This window comes from Nerophis ophidion, linkage group LG05 (genome assembly GCF_033978795.1).
Source record: "Nerophis ophidion isolate RoL-2023_Sa linkage group LG05, RoL_Noph_v1.0, whole genome shotgun sequence".
Classification (NCBI taxonomy): Eukaryota; Metazoa; Chordata; class Actinopteri; order Syngnathiformes; family Syngnathidae; genus Nerophis; species Nerophis ophidion.
In genome coordinates this window covers 24,203,726-24,224,694 of record NC_084615.1, presented here as the reverse complement: position 1 = coordinate 24,224,694, position 20,969 = coordinate 24,203,726, and the positions used below count along the sequence as shown (strand labels likewise).

At 41.8% G+C, this 20,969-nt stretch overlaps 1 protein-coding gene across 1 annotated transcript in view; it reads left to right on the top strand.

The window, feature by feature from the left end:
• The first annotated feature begins 1,459 nt into the window (after positions 1–1,459).
• casp8ap2 (caspase 8 associated protein 2) overlaps positions 1,460–20,969 on the top strand; it is a 43,492-nt gene continuing 23,982 nt past the window's right edge. The window contains exons 1-5 of the mRNA XM_061900347.1: positions 1,460–1,566; positions 1,654–1,791; positions 11,987–12,049; positions 13,353–13,424; positions 14,335–14,435. Coding sequence (XP_061756331.1) covers positions 12,016–12,049; positions 13,353–13,424; positions 14,335–14,435 — 207 coding nt within the window. The 5' untranslated portion in view covers positions 1,460–1,566; positions 1,654–1,791; positions 11,987–12,015. The remainder of the gene's footprint in view (positions 1,567–1,653; positions 1,792–11,986; positions 12,050–13,352; positions 13,425–14,334; positions 14,436–20,969) is intronic.

Below are 20,969 nucleotides of genomic sequence, written 5' to 3'. Positions count from 1 at the left end.
CAAAAAGTTTTTCACAGGAATAATCAACACGCGGAAAAAAATTCCGAGGATAAACAATTAACTTAAAATCACTCCACAAAAATAAGGAGGAATACTATCCTAAGGAAATTCTAACAAAAAAAGAATATTAATAAGAATAAACTAAATGCCCTCCAACCGGACGAAAAAACACCAAAACGACCTATATATAAACACTAACTATAAATCACAAAAAATCACTCAATCAATGAGGCAATGAATTACGAAATCTGGAAAAACAAAAACTCACCAATTAGGAAGACGAAGGATAACCAAGGACACTCGAAGCAGGAAAAAGTAAACTCAAAATTACAGCAAAAACTAGGGTAACTAGGAAAACAGGAGCAAGACAAGGAGCTAATCAAGGACATGGACGCTAGAAAGGCACGATAGACGAGACGATCTGGCAAAGGACAAACGGAGAAGTGAGCTTAAATTGGATGTGGGAGTGATGGGGAACAGGTGGAAACAATCAGGAATCAGGGATGACGTCAGACTGGTGACACAAGAGGAAGGGCCCGTGCAGAAGGGTAGCTTATCAAAATAAAACACGTAAATCACAAGACAGAAAAACCAAGACAAGACTTTCCTCACCGCGGTGTGACAATCCCTCACTGACATTATCATTAGACATTTATAAAAATAATGAAAAAGACCAATAGTGTCACAGTGGCTTACACTTGCATCGCATCTCATAAGCTTGACAACACACTGTCCAATGTTTTCACAAAGATAAAATAAGTCATATTTTTGGTTCGTTTAAGAGTTAAAACTAATTTTCGTTATTGCAATCAGTTGATAAAACATTGTCTTTTACAATTATAAAAGCTTTTTAAAAAAAATATATACTACTCTGCTGGCATGTCAGCAGACTGGGGTAGATCCTGCTGAAATCCTATGTATTGAATGAATACAGAATCGTTTTGAATCGGAAAAATATCGTTTTTGAATCGAGAATCGAATCGAAAAAAATCGATACATTATCGAATCGTGACCCCAAGAATCGATATTGAATCGAATCGTGGGACACCCAAAGATTCACAGCCCTACTGTTTACTGTCTGCATGTTCACATTTACAGCAATTTTATAACTACTACATACTCAGTTATATTGTCCCGACTACAAATGAATAGATTTACAGAAGTATTTAACACATTATTTTGACAACAGAAACATGTATTTGCGCCCATTGATTTGCAAAATGTGCGTGCACCACACATTATTCAAATATATAGCTGGAAGCAATTTGCAAAAAGATTGCTCACATTGGTATTGTGCTGACAGCAGTGGCGACTTGTCGAGGGTGTACACAGCCTTGCACCCGAATGCAGCTGAGATAGGCTCCAGCATCCTCCGCGACCCCGAACGGGACAAGCGGTAAGAAATGGATGGATGTGTTTTTAGTTTTCAGTCAAGAGACTCTACTCCCGTGCGCTAGATGGAGTCAGTGAGTCTGATTTTGACTGCCGATCAGTGGAAAACAAGTGGAAGACGCAGAAGAAGGAGAAGCAGCGGAATAACTTGGTTAGAACAAACCAGCAAACCAGGTGCGCCGTATTGTTTTGTAGTATACACTTGCTCAAAAAACGAACAAGTGGCTAACAAGTATCGCTGTGTTTGATCCGTGAAATAAGTGTGGAGTCAGCAGAATCAAGCCATGGCTGGAAAATAGTCTCTTCGTCTCCGCGGGAAAATGTCGTTACTTCCTGTGCAAATGTCTGTTGGCGCGACATTCTGCTCGAGCTGGAAGCTGTAGAGCTTCACCCGAACAAGTAAGTTCATCTATTTATATTATGTACTGCTGCAGTAAGAACAATGTCCAGGGCAGCGTGTAGTGTAATGGGCAATAACCGTTTTTAAAGTGACCCCCTAACAATAACAAGCTTGTTCGACGACGACCAGGCCGGCTATCAATTGTGTGTGTTCAGTTCACAGTGGGGCGAGTTACCAGTTCTAAACACGAATAAGAAGACATTAACAATACTTGGATGTTCAATTTATATACTTGTTTTAACCTCAAAATGACTTAAATCGCCTTTTTTCCAATGTCACTTCAATGGTTGGAGCGTAGGTGGGCAAAAAAAGAGAAAGGCATCTTGCTTAAAGGCCTACTGAAATGAGATGTTCTTTTTTAAACGGGGATAGCAGGTGCATTCTATGTGTCATACTTGATCATTTCGCAATATTGCCATATTTTTGCTGAAAGGATTTAGTAGAGAACATGGATGATAAAGTTTGCAACTTTTGGTGCTGACAAAAAAGCCCTGCCTTTACCGGAAGTCGCAGGCGATGACGTCACGTGTGTGTGTGTGTGTGTGGGGGGGGTGTTACAGGGTGATTGTATTGACATACGACGCCACCCTGTGGCAGCCACGGTGCCCGCACCTATAACATATCACTGTGTCACGTGTGTTTACCTCAGTTGTACTTCCTACATGCAGCCTGAATACACGGTACTGAGCCACAGCAGGACTCTTGTCGTCTTTATAATGCAACACACATTATAACATGGTGTCAGAAAGTCCAAGCAGGACCCGATTATGCCCCACATTCTGTCCGTTGTTGAGACAGTGTGCATTTATTTGTTTTGGTGAGTTTTAGCAGTTTCAGTTTGCCTGTTAGCTTTAGCACCGCGTTGGTATAATGGCATCCAACATCCCGCCTCCGGAGCCCATGAAGATGGCTGGAGACACTCACGGCAACTCGAAAAACTTCCGAGCAGAGTTTGAGGATTATCTGCTGGCAACGGGGCTCCACGAGAAGGAGAAGCCCGTCCAAGCAGCGGCGCTGAGACGGCTAATGGGGAACGGCTGCCTCCATGTTTACAAATACAACCTGGGACTCACTGTCGACCAACAGAAAGATGCCGGTGCTATTCTGGAGGCACTGGAGGGATACTTTACCCCCGCAAAGAATGTCACATTCGAGAGGTACGTTTTTGGAAACTTAAAGCAAGAGGAAGGAGAACCCATAGATGCTTTTGTTACAAAGCTGAGAGAAAAGGCTGTCTCTTGTGAATACGGAGCTATAAAAGATGAACTCATAAAGGACAAGCTTGTCCTTGGCATTGCTGATGAGGGCGCCAGACGTCGTTTGCTAAGAGAAAATGATCTCAAATTGGATCAAGCAATCATGATCTGCCGTGCAGCTGAGGTCATGGACAATAAATTAAAGACAATGTCACTGGGCAACTCTGGGCCTGGAGAGAGCATCAATGCCGCGCAGGGGGGACAAAGATATGGACGCAGGTCTGCCGGTAGGTCATCTGAGCCCACCAACACCAGTGCACAGCTCCAGAGAATGAGAGACACAGTGGAATGCAAGTACTGTGGTACAAGACACGCACGTGGGCGAGACCAGTGCCCTGCATTTGGTAAATCCTGCGGCTCTTGTGGCACTGCCAACCATTTCGCCAAAGTATGCATGAAGAGGGGTCAGCACGCACGCCAGTTGAATGCTGTGGATGATCCGTCAACAGGGGAACAGGAGGACAGTGATGAAAGAGATGTGTACACAGCAGAGAGCGTGGGAGCTGTGAACACGCAAAGGAAAAAGTGGTTTGTCAATCTGCCACTGCAACAGGGGGTCCAGAGGGGCCAGCTCGACTCGGGAGCCACCTGCAATGTGATTAGCATGAAGGACAAGATGAGACTGGCGCCCAGAACGCCTCTTCAGAAGAGTCTCACCAGATTGAAGCTGTACAACAGTGAGTGGATGAACTCGCTGGGGTTGTACAGCACACAGTGTGTCATTAGGGGCAGAACACACAAGCTGGACTTTGAGGTTGTGCATACAGGCCAAAGGCCCTTGCTTTCGGGGGAGACATGTGAGAGACTAGGCCTGATACGATTCACCATTCCTGAGGAGCTAAATAAAGTGGAACACTGCAGGATGGGAGACCTGACCAAAGAGCGTCTCATCAACACATAGCACGACTTGTTCACCAGCCCAGTTGAGTCCCTGCCTGGTGATGTTCACTTTGAGCTGGACAGCAGTGTGGCGCCTGAACAGTGTGCCCCCAGGAATGTTCCAGTGGCCCTCAAGGCAGCTGTTAAAGCACAGCTCGATCAATACGAAAAGGATGGACATTTAACCACAGTCACACAGCCCACAGACTGGATTAGCAATCTGGTCATAGTGAAAAAAATTGAAAAATTGAGACTATGCATTGACCCAAAGCCACTCAACCAAGCCCTGAAACGGTCCCACTACCTCATGCCCACTTTAGATGATGTGTTGTACAAGCTGCCAAAGGCGCGTATATTCACGCTGGTGGATGCGCGTGATGCATTCCTGCAGTGCCGACTGGATGAGGAGAGCAGCCTGATGACAACGTTCTGGACACCATGGGGCAGAAAACGGTGGCTGAAGCTCCCCTTTGGTGTGTCAGTTGCTCCGGAACTGTACCAGAGAAAGCAACATGAGCTCCTAGCTGGATTAACTGGGATTGAGCCCATAGTTGGCTGCGGGGATACGGACGAGGAGGCCAACCGCGACCATGACACAAACCTAATTTCCCTAATGGACAGATGCAGAGAAGTTAAGCTCAGGCTGAGCCTGAAAAAGTTGCAGTTCCGAGTGAAGGAGGTCTGCCGAGGGCCTCAAGGCTGACCCTGACAAGATCAGGGCGGTTCTGGACATGCCGAACCCCACAGACGCTAAAGGGGTCCAGCGGTGTGTTGGCTTTGTGAACTATCTTTCCAGATTCATGCCCCGCCTGTCAGAGGTATGTGAACCATTGAGGAGGCTGCTAGACAAAGACGTGGCGTGGCACTGGCTGCCAAAACATGATGCTGCCATGAAGGAAATGAAGACACTGGTCACAGCAGTACCGGTCTTGCGCTATTATGACGCCATCAAGCCAGTCACCATACAGAGCGACTCCAGTCAGACAGGCCTGGGCTGCTGTCTGCTACAGGAAGGGCAGCCTGTCACTTTTGCTTCCCGCGCCCTGATCCAGACGGAACAAAACTATGCACAAATAGAAAAGGAGTGCCTGAGCATCGTGTTCGCCTGTCAACGCTTCCACTACTACCTATATGGATGGGGTGATGTGACAGCAGAGACCGACCACCGGCCTTTAGTGTCCATCTTCAGTAAGCCCCTCCTCTGCGCGCCCAAGCGCCTACAGAGCATGCTCCTGACACTTCAGAATTACTGCCTTACGGTGGTGTACAAGCCAAGCCCTGAAATGTACATAAGTGACACGCTTAGTAGAGCCACCACCCCGCCACGGAAAACAGACCACTGTACCGATGAGAAATGGTCTGCAGCATGCAACAGGAGCAGTGTGACGCAGCGGCCATTCAGCAGGCAGAATACCTCAATGTCAGCAGCCAACGCCTGGCACAGATCCGAGCACACACAGAGGAGGATGTGTGTCTCCAAACGCTCAAGGCAGTCGTACTGCGGGGATGGCCAGAACACAAAGAGGAGGCCCCCGTACTCATCAGGGACTACTGGGCCATCAGAGATGAAATAAGCGCACAGGATGGCGTGCTTTTCAGGAGCCAGCGCGTCATCATTCCGAAAGCCATATGTCCGGAAATGCTGAGGAGGATCCACTACAATCATGTGGGTGGTGATGCTGAGGAGGATCCACTACAATCATGTGGGTGGTGAAGCATGTTACAGACATGCTCGCGATACATTGTACTGGCCCGGTCGGCATGCAAGGGGAAGTCAAAGACTATGTACAGCAGTGTTCTGTATGTAACGAGTATGCGCACGAACAACAAAAAGAGACCATGATGTCACACCCGCTCCCCACACGTCCATGGCAGCTGGTAAGCATGGATTTGTACAGCTATGCAGCACATAACTTTTTGCTCGTGGTGGACCACTACTCCGATAGAGTAGACCTGCTCCCTGACTTGTCGGCCGACACCACAATCCGACGAATCAAGGCACAGTTTGCACGTTATGGCGTCCCGGACAGAGCCATTACGGATGGGGGAAGCCAGTTTGCCTGCAGTGAATTCCGGGCATTTGCAAGGGAGTGGGGCTTCGAACATGTCATGTCCTCACCGCGGCACCCAAAAGCTAATGGCAAAGCAGAGTCTGCAGTAAAGATTGTGAAAGGCTTGTGCAAAAAGGCGGACCGTGCCAAAGAGGACCCCTGGAAGGCCATTCTGCATTGGCGAAACACGCCCACTGAGGGCATACATTGTAGCCCAGCACAGCGTCTCATGTCACGAAGGCTGAGAACGCTTCTTCCGGTGGCCGACCAGCTCCTTGCACCTCAGGTCATCACAGGGGTTTCCGACAAGCTGAGGGGGAAGCATCAGGCAGCGAAGTTAGTGTATGACAAATCGGCGAGGGATCTGCCGGAGCTGAACGTCGGCCAGCCTGTCAGAATGAAGCCACTCCCGGGAGACAGGACGGGCAGATGGAAGAGAGGGGTGTGCCTGCAGCAGTTGGGACTCCGGTCCTATTTGGTCGACGTAGAGGGGACCACATATCGACGCAACAGAATTGACCTTAGACCGGCCGAGGCAATGCCTGAGCAACCGCTGGCTCGACAAGAATTGGCCCCAGAGCAGCCTGCGAGTGGCAGTGGCAACAGAGACAGTGTTGGCGGTGCTGGGGATTCTCCAAGGTCTTCACCGGCCCCAAGGTCATCACCGTCTTCTCCGCAGGCCAGAGACACACCGCGCCGTGTGCTTCAGGGCCGGACTTTCTCCCGGAGTGGGAGGCTGATTAGGCCTCCTGACAGATTTGACCTCTAGGTCACACATGGACTGTGACACATATACACTCGAACACACACGCATACACACACACACACACACACACTGACATACACTCGAATAAACATACATGGACTGTTTGCACTTTCAAACACACATGGACTGTGAATTTTGTTAAAAAAAAAAAAAAAAGTGATGTTCCGATGGAGTGTGATTGATGTTCTGATGGAGTGTGATTTGATGACAGGTGTGCTCTTATCCCGCTACTATGTAATGTTACGTTCTGTTTTGCTATATATTTGATATCTGATATTGGATGTTAAACCAGGTATCGCTATCTGAGGTTGAATATGGGGTTACTAGTATGTTGATGGTCTACAGTTGATTTACAGGCAGCATTGTTCCAGTGTGGATACTTTACTAAAGGAAGGGAGATGTGACAGGGTGATTGTATTGACATACGACGCCACCCTGTGGCAGCCACGGTGCCCGCACCTATAACATATCACTGTGTCACGTGTGTTTACCTCAGTTGTACTTCCTACATGCAGCCTGAATACACGGTACTGAGCCACAGCAGGACTCTTGTCGTCTTTATAATGCAACACACATTATAACAGGGGGCTCCTCACATATTCACATTGTTTTTAATGGGAGCTGTCACGCCAAATTTCTTCTCCCTACAAACCCCGTATTGGCATGTGTTGCAATGTTAATATTTCATCGATATATAAACTGCGTGGTGGGTAGTAGTGGGTTTCAGTAGGCCTTTAAGAGAATGTGAACCATCCATCCATCCATCCATTTTTTCCCGCTTATCCGAGGTCGGATCGCGGGGGCAGCAGCCTAAGCAGGGAAGCCCAGAGTTCCCTCTTCCCAGCCATTTCGTCCAGCTCGTCCCGGTGTCAAGAGAAGTAAGTGCTCGCTGCGAAATAAGTGCCCAAGCGTGTCGGGGCATAGGCTTGCCAAATAATTGCCCCTGTGGCCTCAGTGAGAGTGCATACAAGGAGAAAAAACCTATCATACAAAAGTTACTGTGATATATATTGTCTTAGGCTATTAAATATAAAGAAACCCTAACCAGAGTCTCGCTAAATCACTACTAGGATGGTCTCTCTCTTGCTACACACACGTTGGTTTGTCAATGACGCCGCCCTGCCAAAAAACTGCCCGGCGCACTGGACTGCCCCCCCTGAGCACTTATTTCGCTGGGCACTTATTTCGCTTGACACCGGTGCAAATTCGAGGCGTTCCCAGGCCGGCCGGGAGACATAGTCTTCCCAATGTGTCCTGGATCTCCCCCCGTGGCCTCCTGCCGGTCAGGCGTGCCCTAAACACCTCCCTAGGGCAGTGTTTTTCAAACACAGTGCTGCAAAATACAGTCTAGTGCAGTGGTTCTCAAATGGGGGTACGCGTACCCCTGAGGGTACTTGAAGGTATGCCAAGGGGTGGTACGTGAGATTTTTAAAAAATATTCTAAAAATAGCAACAATTCAAAAATCCTTTATGAATATTAGGGCTGTGAATCTTTGGGTGTCCCACAATTCGATTCAATATCGATTCTTGGGGTCACGATTCGATAGTATCGATTTTTTTCGATTCGATTCTCGATTCAAAAACGATACTTTTCCGATTCAAAACGATTCTGTATTCATTCAATACATAGAATTTCAGCGGTATCTCCCTAGTCTGCTGACATGCAAGCAGAGTAGTAGATTTAAAAAAAAAAAAAGCTTTTATAATTGTAAAGGACAATATTTTATCAACTGATTGCAATAATGTAAATTTGTTTTAACTATTAAACGAACCAAAAATATGACTTATTTTATCTTTGTAAAAACATCGGACACAGTGTGTTGTCAAGCTTATGAGATGCGATGCAAGTGTAAGCCACTGTGACACTAATGTTCTTTTTTGAATGTTTTTATAAATGTCTAAAGATAATGTCAATGAGGGATTTTTAATCACTGCTATGCTGAAATCATAACTAATATTGATACTGTTGTTGATAATATACATTTTTGTTTTACTACTTTTGGTTTGTTCTGTGTCGTGTTTGTGTCTTCTCAATTGCTCTGTTTATTGCAGTTCTGAGTGTTGCTGGGTCAGGTTTGGTTTTGGAATTGGATTGCATTGTTATGGTATTGCTGTGTAGTGGTTTGTTGGATCGATTAAAAAAAAAAAAAAGAGAATCTATTCTGAATCGCCCAATGTATTCGATTTGTATTCGAATCGATTTTTTCCCACACCCCTAATAAATATATTTATTGAATAATACTTTAACAAAATATGAATTAAAGTTCATAAACTGTGAAAAGAAATACAACAATGTAATATTCAGTGTTGACAGCTAGTTTTTTTGTGGACATGTTCCATAAACATTGATGTTAAAGATTTATTATTTTGTGAAGAAATGTTTAGAATTAAGTTCATGAATCCAGATGGATCTCTATTACAATCCCCAAAGAGGGCAATTTTAAGTTGATGATTACTTCTGTGTGTAGAAATCTTTATATATAATTGAATCACTTATTTATTTTTCAACAAGTTTTTTAGTTCTTTTTATATCTTTTTTTCCAAATAGTTCAAGAAAGACCACTACAAATAAGCAATATTTTGCACTGTTATACAATTAAATGAATCAGAAACTGATGACATAAAGCTGTATTTTACTTCTTTATCTCTTTTTTTTCCAACCAAAAATGCTTTGCTCTGATTAGGGGGTACTTGAATTAAAAAAATGTTCACAGAGGTTACATCACTGAAAAAAGGTTGAGAACCACTGGTCTAGTGTGCCGTGGGAGATTATGTAATTTCACTTAATTGGGTTAACCCTTGTTTAATGTTGTTGTTACTCAGCCAGCGTTTGTGGATCTGATGGACCTGTAGCATTTTCCATCCATCCATTTTTTACCGCTTATTCCCTTTATGATCGCGGGGGGCGCTGTTGCCTATTTCAGCTACAATCGGGCGGAAGGCGGTGTACACCCTGGACAAGTCGCCACCTCATCGCAGTGGCTTTTAATGCCTCACGATCGAACACTTTTCTGTTAAAATACTGAACAGATGTTTACCTTATCCCAATAAACATCTGTTCAGTATTTTAACACAAAAGTGTTTGATTGTGAGGCATTAAAAAACACAAAATGCAACGGGTCAAACACTTTTATGTTAAAATACTGAAGAGATGTTTACCTTATCCCAATAAACATATTTTCAGTATTTTAACAAAAAAGTGTTTGATTGTAACCCATTAAAAGCCACAAAATGCAGCGGGTCCATCAGACCCACAAAAACCGGCTGGGTAACACCTATGAACATTGCACGGAAAATTTCTCTGCCAGTTCGTGCCTCCCTCAGGGATTCTTCTTTTATGTTTCTGCACCTGCGGTTCCCACACAAGGTTGCAACATTGTTTGTCAACACTGTCTGCTCTCATTTTCTCGCACATTTGACCCTCTGATGTTTTGTGCGTTTTCTACACTCTGTTCTCCTCCTGTCTAGGTGTGTGTGTGTGTGTGTGTGTGTGTGTGTGTGTGGTACACCGAACATCAATTCCACACTTCTATTAGCCCTGGGTCCAGTCGACCCGGACATCTTATATATAATAGAAATGTGTAGGGGGGTGTATGGTGTGTGTGGTCATTAAATATGTATTCTGAAATATGTTCTTCACAGAAAATGAGCCAAAGTTAGTGAGTCTCAGTTTGAAAAATTAATTAATTGTATAATTTTTCTTTTAATAAAAAATGAAAACGGGTCCCACAGACCCGAACACCACACAAGGGTTAAAAATATTTTTTTGCAAACCTGTAATTATAATCCTCGAATAATGTGCCATTGTTGAATGTCTGTGCTGTCTAAAGCCCAGTAGAATAACTGTGTAATACTCTTCCATATCAGTAAGTGGCAGCAGTAGATGTCGGGAACGACGACGATGGTTTGCAGGTAAAAATGTGTCTCACGCTTAACCAAAAAAATAAACAAAAGGCGAGTGCCATTAAAAAAAGGCAATGGAGCTTTGGGATGGCTGTGCAAATTGAAGCTAAAACTGAACTGGCTGCGAAGTAAACAAAAACAGAACGCTGGACGACAGCTAAGACGACAGCTAAGACTACAGCGTGTGGAGCAGACGGCGTCCACAAAGTACATCCGTACATGACATGACAATCAACACCAAAATAGGAGCGCAAGACAAGAACTAAAACACTACAGACAGGAAAACATAAAAAAAATCTAAATAAGTCACGGCATGATGTGACAGTACACCTACTTTGAACCAACAGTTATAATGATGCATGGTTGGTTATGGTTTAAATTAATATCCAACAATTGCGAGAACAGCTTTTTATTGTCAATATCGGCTGCTGAGATACATTTTTTAAATGTTTTCTGCTTGCGGTGTCCCTCAGGATTTTTTAAAAGAAAAAAATGTGCCTTGGCTCAGAAAAGGTTGAAAAAAACTGCTCTAGGGAGGTGTCCGGGTGGCATCCTGACCAGATGCCCGAACCTCCTCATCTGGCTCCTCTCGATGTGGCTTTAGTTTGAGCTTTGCCCGGATGACAGAACTTTTCACCCTATCTCTAAGGGAGAGCCCCGCTCCCCGACGGAAGAAACTCATTTCGGCCGCTTCTACCCGTGATCTTGTTCTTTCGGTCATAACCCAAAGCTCATGACCATAGGTGAGGATGGTAACGTAGATCGACCGGTAAATTGAAAGCTTTGCCTTCCGGCTCAGCTCTTTCGTCACCACAACGGATTGATACAGCGTCTGCATTACTAAAGACGCCGCACCGATCCGCCTGTCAACCTCACGATCCACTCTTCCCTGACTCGTGAACAAGACTCCGAGGTACTTAAATTCATCCACATGGGGAAAGATCTCCTCCCCAACTGGGAGAGGGCACTCAACCCTTTCCCGGGCTCAAACCATAGACTCGGACTAGGAGGTGCTGATTTTCATCCAAGTCGCTTCTTCACACACTGCTGCGAACCGATCCAGTGAGAGCTCAAGATCCTGGACAGATGAAGCTTCAACTTCAAATATGGCTGCTCAACAAACACAGCCTGCCAGCCTCCCTCATCCATTTTTGAGCCTTTATTCAGACTCGACAGCTGCTTTCACTATGGGTTGACATTATTGTGGGCAAAGGAAATGTTCCTCGAGAAATATGGTCTTGCCTTCATTTTCATGATCCAGAAATGGCCTGTCATATCATAGTTTGAGCAGTTCTAAGCATTCTAAGTTTAGGGTTAATTTAGGCATTTTTTTCCCCAGGTATAAAGGGGACAGAGGCAAGCTGAAGAATGGAATGCACCAGCAATGAAATGGCGCGTAGTGGTATGTATATAACTTCATTAACTTTCTTTTAGTATATTTTATATGTATATTTTTTATCGTGCTCTGTTTGTGTTGTGTTGTGTTTGCTCGTTTTTCTTGTGTTATCTTTTGACCTGCCTATTGGCTACCCCTGTGGTAAATTTTAAATGTGCTTTATTGATAAAGTTGATTAGATTTGATTTGATAAAAAAGTAAACATGGCATTGAAACTGGCCTTTTAAAACTTTTGTTTTTTATCGAGGGCCACATTGCAGTTATGGCTGCTATATAGTCATCCACAAGCTACTGGTTGAATTTTTGACTACTCCTCTTGACAAAATGGTGCAGTTCAGCTAAATGTGTTGCTTTTCTGACATGGACTTGTTTCTTCAGCATTGTGAAGTGAAATATATTTGTATAGCGCTTTTCTCTTGTGACTCAAAGCGCTTTTACATAATGAAACCCTACATTTAAACCAGTATGGGTGGTAGCAGGTGGGTAAAGTGTCTTGCCAAAGGACACAATGGCAGTGACTAGGATGGCGGAAGCGGGGATCGAACCTGCAACCTTCAAGTTGCTGGCACGGCCACTCTACCAACCGAGCTATACTCCCATATATATATATATCGTCCACACGTTTAAGTCAGGACTTTGGGAAGGCCATTCTAAAACGTTAATTCTAGCCTGATTTAGCCATTCCTTTACCACTTTCGACGTGTATTTGGGGCCACTGTCCTGTTGGGACACCCAACTGCGCCCAAGACCCAACATCCGGGCTGATGATTTTAGGTTGTCCTGAAGAATTTGGAGGTAATCCTCCTTTGTCTCATTTAAAGCACCAGTTCCATTGGCAGCAAAACAGGCCCAGAGCATAATACTACCACCACCATGCTTTACGGTAGGGGTGGCGTTCCTGCAATTAAAGGCCTCACCTTTTCTCCTCAAAAAATATTGCTGGGTATTGTGGCCAAACAGCTCAAATTTTGTTTCATCTGACATCGCATGGACAATGATAGGACCTGCTGGAGGACAGTTCTCTGGTCACCGTCTATTAAATGTGTTGATCCCCACTACCATACATACAGTGGCCCTGAGACGCATAAAGTTTGGGCACCCTTGTTGTGGACATGTCAACACATTAAAATGATCTACAGTAAGACACGCAGAATGTTATGTAATTCATTTGACCTGCCAACTTCAGGTAGTATATATGGTGGTTATATTGAAGTTACTATTATTCAAGCAATACACTCAGTATTCCTTTAGTTTTTTTTGTTGTTGTTTTTTTTTACTATTTTTCTGATAGAACTTATAAAATCTGCAGGTGCTCTACATGTCAATGAAGATTCTGTGGACATTTACGATGATTTGGATCTCAAGGCTGTCAGCAGTTCAGGTAAAGAAATTGACTGTACTGCATGTAAATGTGTTTGTTGTCTTGTTTTAATGTACCACTGGAGTGGAAAAACAACCTGCCTCCATATTGAATCTATTCTCATATCTATCTGGTTCATGACACAGAAATACTTACATAGTTTGTGAATAAATAGATATAATCAAAATAGTATATTTTTTGCAGAGATTCCCAAACCATTTAGAGCAGTGGTCCCCAATCAGATCAATACAGTCTGCAGGGATGCAATGCAGTCCGTAAGCACACATGATTGTATTTATTTATAATGAAGAAAACCCCAAAATGGCTGTCTGAAATTGTGGCCTTTTGTAATGTTTAGACGGTATTTTCACATACTTTGCAGATTGGAAATACTAATGGTTTACTTTAATTGATACAATGGAACACAATCAAGCATATAAAGTCAACTTGTTTTTCCATTCTACTGGTACTTTAAATGGGTTAATGAAATATCTTCTTTTTTAAGTTATTATATATGATAACTTTTGTTTTGCTCAAACAATTGTATACAAAAAAAAATACAACTAGTTTTGGATTAAATATTGTGTTGATATTGTTACACTGTCAGTCGCACCCCATGAGTAAATTAAAACATTTACAGTTAATACATGTGAATGGTATAGGCCGATCTCACTCATGGATGGTATCTGAATCCGCAGCATGAAACCCTGATTGGTACATTACTAGTTCTTTTACCTGCCAAGTTAAAATTCAAGTGCAAAATGTTAACAAAAATGGTTGCTGAAGTGTCAGATCAGTCATTTTGGTCAAATATGATGAGTAATTCACATTTTAATAGACGTTGCTTGTTTTAACCCAAATGTTTGTAAACATTGTGCAAGCATGTTGCTTTAATTTCAGGATGACTGGTATTTGTTTTCTTACAATATAGATAAGACACCTCCAAGTCCCTCTCGGCTTAAAGAATCAATGGATCTTTACGAAGAAATTGTAACAGAAGAACAACAGGGCAGAGAATCATCTTTCACTGACGTAAGTTATTTTCTTCTCTGGCTTGTATAAAAATCCTACATCAAGATTGAGCGTTATGAACATACTCTTTTAAAGGTGCATTCATTATCAGAATCAGCTTTATTAGCCAATTATTAGGGCTGCAACTAACGATTAATTTGATAATCGATTAATCTGTCCATTATTACTTCGATTAATCGATTAATATTCGGATAAAAGAGACAAACTACATTTCTATATTTCCAATACTTTATTTTAAAAAACAGCATACTGGCACAATGTTCTTTCGACTTGCCAAATAAAACAAGGCAAGTGTTACAATTTTTTTTTAATGAAGTGCACCATTGTCCTGCATAGTAGCAATAATTTTGCTTAGGGGAATTTCAAACCTAGCTATTACCTATTCCAACCATTCTGCAATGTTGGATGCTGAATGTCTTTCTTCTAGTTGCATGGTCGTAAGGCAGATTGACTTCATGTTCCATACGTCTCCAATGTAATGGCATGTATTGCCAAGGTAGGCTACACTTGTCCACACATCAGTAGTGAGAGCAAGTTTGCTCTGGGTGGCTTTTATGTCAGTCTGCACAGCATGGAATGTCCGCTCGTACTTTCTCTCCATCAGTTTGGTAAAATGGTTCCTCTAGGGAAGAGTGTAACTGGAGTTGAGGACGTGAATCATTAGTCTTAAACCTTCATCCTCCACCATTGATAGTGGCCTCATATCAGTTTGCAACATATTCAGGATAGCATCAGTCAGTGCAGCCGCTTGCTTTGGTGTGCACACTTTCCTTTGTACCAAGTCGCTAATGTTGGCTTGTTTCTTTCTGAAATGAGAGAAACCATATTATGAACGTACATAGTAGCATCATTTACATGTAACTGAATACATACCCAATTGATTTACTTAATAATTTCTGACAAATACGCCACCACATTAGAAAAACAGCTAAATTAAATAAATGGACATTGGAGTTGCAGAATACTTCATAAACAACACAGAAATGTAACTCATCAGATCAAAACTGGATCAGATATAGTACGCGTTTCTGTTCTGAATAATAAAGGATTCATTTTAGGCTACCTCTGAATCATAGCATGAAATATTCCAGCACCTTCAAAACGTTTAGTTATACTAAAGCGTCACTCAAGTCTAAATAGATTTATATAGCTTTATCGGGCCCGGCTACATTGATCCATTTTGAAACCAACCTGAGATATTTCTGTCTGTTACGTTTATTTCCAAATTGTTAAGCGTGCGTTTTCTCTCTCAAAACGGAGTCAATTGTGCCGGAGACACATTATCAGCCCCGCGTTGCAACAAAGACATAACGTTAACGTTAGAGAGTATTCTAGATTGTACCTAATGTCATGACTGTTTTTATTGACTATTGAGTATTTTATTTTGAGAAAATGGATGGATGATACTTTTTCGTCACTTATTGTCTGTCTTTGGTACACTAATGTGTATATTTTAGGCCATTGGTTCTTTGTTTTTTTTTTGCAAAAATTTATACAGTATATCTATTTTTATATTGCTATTTTTATCTTTGGTATGAAAATTATTATGTAACATGTTATTAGTATTGTTTGGTTCTTTGTTGTTGCTATTTTTGTATTATGACAATTTATTATTTGATCATGTTGTACTGCATTTTAATCTTTTGTTTTGTTGTTGTGTGATGTTTTTTGCCTGGACCCCAGGAAGAATAGTCTCCACTACGGTGTAGACTAATGGGGATCCTTAATAAACTGAACTAAACGTCACTCATAAAAAAGCTGAACTTATGAACGCCTGTTGCGACTCAAAACACAGAAAATGAGGTTGCCGCACTATCTAAAAATTTCCCAACACTCTGAAAGTTAATACACAACAGTTGATGCTGCTGTGCCTTAAAAAAAAATCTCCTCGTTAACAAAAGATTAAAAACACACAAAGATGGACACAACGGATCAATATACTCGGACTATGGACTTAAAAGCTACGTACCGTGAGTTCTTCTCTTCATCCATGGCTACTCTTCAGGTGCTGCCGAAGCAATGTTGTCCTTCCGTGCCACGCGATGTCCATGCTGCACGTTTTGCAGGAAATGTCTTCTTTGAAGTCTTTAAAGTAAAGTGTTGTACTGTTTTTGTACTTATTTTGGTTATTGTTTTTCAGCTGTTTGTAAATGTTGCAGTTTATAAATAAAGGTTTAGGAGGGAAAAAAAAAATAAATAAAAAAACCCTCCGTGCATGCGCATTGCATACATCCAAGGAATCGATGACTAAATTAATCGCAAACTATTTTTATAATTGATTTTAATCGATTTAATCGATTAGTTGTTGCAGCCCTAATGTTTAACACACAAGGATTTTGTCTTGGTAGAGCAGCCCTGGACAAATTAAAGCCCGTTAAGCTTTTCAGTCTGGCCCGCCGGACATTACTAAATAATTATTTAGATCTTTAAGATCGAAACTATAGCTGCCATTATGATGTGCGGTGATGTTTTCGAATCTTGAACTATATACAAAGTATTTCAATGGTTGGAGTCTGCGCTTTTGCATGATTGCATGATATACTAGTTACTATGGTAATATAAGTCACAGCAGCTCAGACGGGGCACCAAGCAGTGTGGGTGGGGTGCGATTCCAAAGCGACCAGCCTGAAATGCGGGTGTCAGCGACAGACACGGTAGGATATTTTTACAACAAAGTTCCAAAACTTAGTGATATATCAGAGTGTAGGTGGGTTTTTTTTTACCCTTCGTGTTCTTATTTCGCTTTGTTTGTTACATTTTTGTTACATTTCGCTTGATAGTAAACAATGTCGATCAAGAGGGGGGTGTGACGTTCATGTGTTGTCAATATTCAGTGTTTTAACTTTCATAGTTAATTTTTTAAATCCCACATTCTTTATTTCATGTACATCCTAGGTGTCTCATTAAGTAAAAAACATTTTTAATTTCACTCCGTTTTTTAGGCAGTTTGTCATAACGTTTTTAGCATTTAGACATTATTGCAAGGTTTTGTATCGGTTTTCCTAAAAATACATATACCGGCCCCCAGACCCATTTTTTTTATGTGGAAAACTGTGCTCTCTTTGTTCAGTGTAAAACACTGTAACCAACCAATGTTAAAAAATATATCTTCATTTTTGAGCATGGGAAAGAGTGCTGAGCCATAAATGGCTGTTATACGCATTCCAAATTGTGACAAAAAATAGGGCTGGGCGATATATCGATATACTCAATATATAGCGGGTTTGTCTCCGTGCAACATAGAAAATGACTATATCGTGATATTTGAGTTGCTTTTAGCTGCGGGCATTACACTGCAGGCGCTTCTCACTCTTTCTTGTCTCTGCTCACAGAGAGGTAAATAAAGCGCACCTTCTTACATACGTCACATACTGTCATGCGTGCAACGTCACACGCCCTCGCGGAGCAGTGAGGTAACGGCATGGTACCATTAGCTGTGGTGCTCGCGGTGCAGTGCGAGTGGAAATACGATAGAGAGAGAAGGTGCGAATCTGGTAACAAATGAAGGAAGAAGGATTAATTCCCAAGAAAAACAGCACGGGGTCCATCGTCTGGTGGTGATTTGGCTTCAAGCGAGAATATGTTGAACAATTATGCAGCAAAAGCTTGCTACAAAAAGTAGCAGCACTGCTAATTTGTAGCATCATTTGAAAAGTCACCCGATAGATAATGAACAATGCTTCAAACTCTGCAAATCAACATATCCGGCCGGTGCCACACCACCAAAATGCGGAAGCAACTATTTCCAGATCAACACTGAGTTAAAAAAATAATCAACAGAAGGACATAACGTCTGTAGTAACCTACCACATAGCGAAGGACATACACTATTTGATTTCCTAGTATGCAGCTCATTTTTATTTGATTGTTATTGAAATATCTTGTGTGACATCATGCACAAAAGTGCACTTTATTTGTTTTAAACTATTGTAGTGTTGTTCTGTACAATACGTGCACTTTAACTTAGTGTTATTTTGATATGTCATCTTAGGGACATCATGCACAAAAGTGCACCAATAGCTTGTTTTAAAATGTCTCTGACAATCTTGCACTTTGTTTTGGAAATGATATGGATGTTTGTGCCACAGCTAAATAACTGTTTAATAAATACAGTTTTGGTAAATAGACTTAGTTGTGATTTCCCTCTCTGCATGAAAGTTTAAAATGAGCATATATGAATGCAGTATGAACAAGAATGTTTTAATGTAGACACATGAAATCATCATACTGCTGTGATTATATGCATCAAGTGTTCATTCAAAGCTAAGGCAAAATATCGAGATATATAAATCATGTATCGTGACATGGCCTAAAAATATCGAGATATTAATAAAAGGCCATATCGCCTAGCCCTAATTGGCACATACAGTATAGTTAAGGTGAGAAGTAGGACTGGATGATTATAGCAAAACTATTAATCACGATAATTCTGATTGATATGGTAATCAAAATTAATAATACAATTATTAATTCATTTAAAAACATGACTATTGTACCACCAAAACTCAACTTTAAATATAGTTTTAAAAACAGATGTAAATTAGTAACGAATAAACAAGTGAAATAATCATAAATAAAAATGACAAATAATCTAACTTACAATAGCAATATAAAAAATAAATAAATTCAGTTTTCCAGTTTTAATTGTTTTTAATTCCGTTTTATACCTTTTACACTTATTTTACTACCATAGAGTGTGTGCTTTTTGTGTCAAATAAAATTGCAAAAAATTTTTGTTAAATGAAAGCAAAAATCCTTTTGTTGGTGCAATACATCTTAAGACACTTCCGACTTTTTGGAAATAACACTTCTGATACTTTTTGGAAATCGTCATTTTGTCTGCGAATTCAGGCCAGATGTGGTGCACAGTGCTATTATTGGGGAGGAGGGATTGTGTGCTATGGTGCTGTTCCCAGGCAGACGAGTAAAGAGGCGACTTGAGGCTGTAAAAAAATAAAATAATGAGCGCCTCTTAAGTTGCGACGGCTGTCTCGTTTGTACATTGATAATGTTGCTCTCAACACTTGCAGATGAGGCGTGTTATGGGTGCATAGATTGTTCTTGCTAGTTTTAGCTCTGTAGTTTAGTCGCTTTTTCGAGTGGCCATCGCGACATTGTTTAGTTGAGGACAGAGCAGTTGAGACTTTGTCCACAACACGGATGGTTTCAAAAACACATCGATTTCAATCCTCACTAGTTTAGTTTCCAAACTTTCCATACGCTTTGATTGATTGATTAAAACTTTTAAGTACATATTCCGTACAATTGACCACTAAATGGTAACACCCGAGTTAAGTTTTTCCACTTGTTTAAGTCGGGGTCCACGTAAATCAATTCATGGTACAATTATATACTATCAGCATAATACAGTCATCACACAAGTTAATCATCAGAGTATATACATTGAATTATTTACATTTTTTACAATCCGGAGGGTGGGATGTGGATATGGAGGGGGGTGGGGGGTGGGGGGGTTTGGGTGATATTAGTACTTCAGTCATCAACAATTGCATCATCTGAGAAATGGACATTGAAACAGTGTAGGTCTGACTTCGTAGGATTTGTACAGCAGGCAGTGAACATCGTGATTTCAGAAAGTATAAGAACAAGTATATACATTTGCTTATCTACATTTGATTATTTACAATCCGGGGAGGTGGGATGTGGTGGGGGGAGGGTGTTAGTTTGGGGTCTAGTTGCCTGGAGGTGTTCTTTTAGTGCAGTTTTGAAGCAGGGTAGAGATGCGCTTTGTTTTACACCTGTTGGGAGTGTATTCCATGTTAATGTGGCATAGAAGGAGAATGAGTTAAGACCTTTGTTAGATCAGAATCTGGGTTTAATGTGGTTTGCGGAGCTCCCCCTAGTGTTGTGGTTAAGGAAGTAGTTTGACATGTACTTCGGTATCAGGGAGGTGTAGCGGATTTTATAGACTAGGCTCAGTGCAAGATGTTTTACTCTGTCCTCCACCCTGAGCCAGCCCACTTTGGCGATCTGTGGTGGAGGTCTAGAAGTAACCTGACTAGCTTGTTCTGGTATGTTTGGAGTCTAGATTTGAGCGATTTGGAGGTGCTGGAGTACCAGGAGGTGCGAACGTAATCGAAAAAGGGTTGAATGAGAGTTCCCGCTAGAATATTCACGGGGCTTTTAAGGCATACACCAGTTGTCATGCACATTTTGTCTAATCAGAAGCCTGAAAAAGCAAGCAAAAACTGACTTGGTGGTAGGGCTGGACAATTTTTCTAGAATTTTGATTTCAATTTTGATTATGACTTCTCTCGACCATGAAAATAATAAAATCGGGAAAAAAATATTAGTAGGCCGTGCAACATGTATACAATGTCCAGAGGTTGTACCGGGGGAAGGGATGAGGAGCGAATCAGTGGAAAAAGACCTCGTCTACTAGAAGTTTGGGATGTCACCATGGTTGCTACTTTTCATTTGACACCGTGCTCGTTTGCCCAATTGCATAATCACTACACAACAAGAATAATAAGGCATAGGAGTTCTGCATTGAAATGAGCATATACTGGCTGA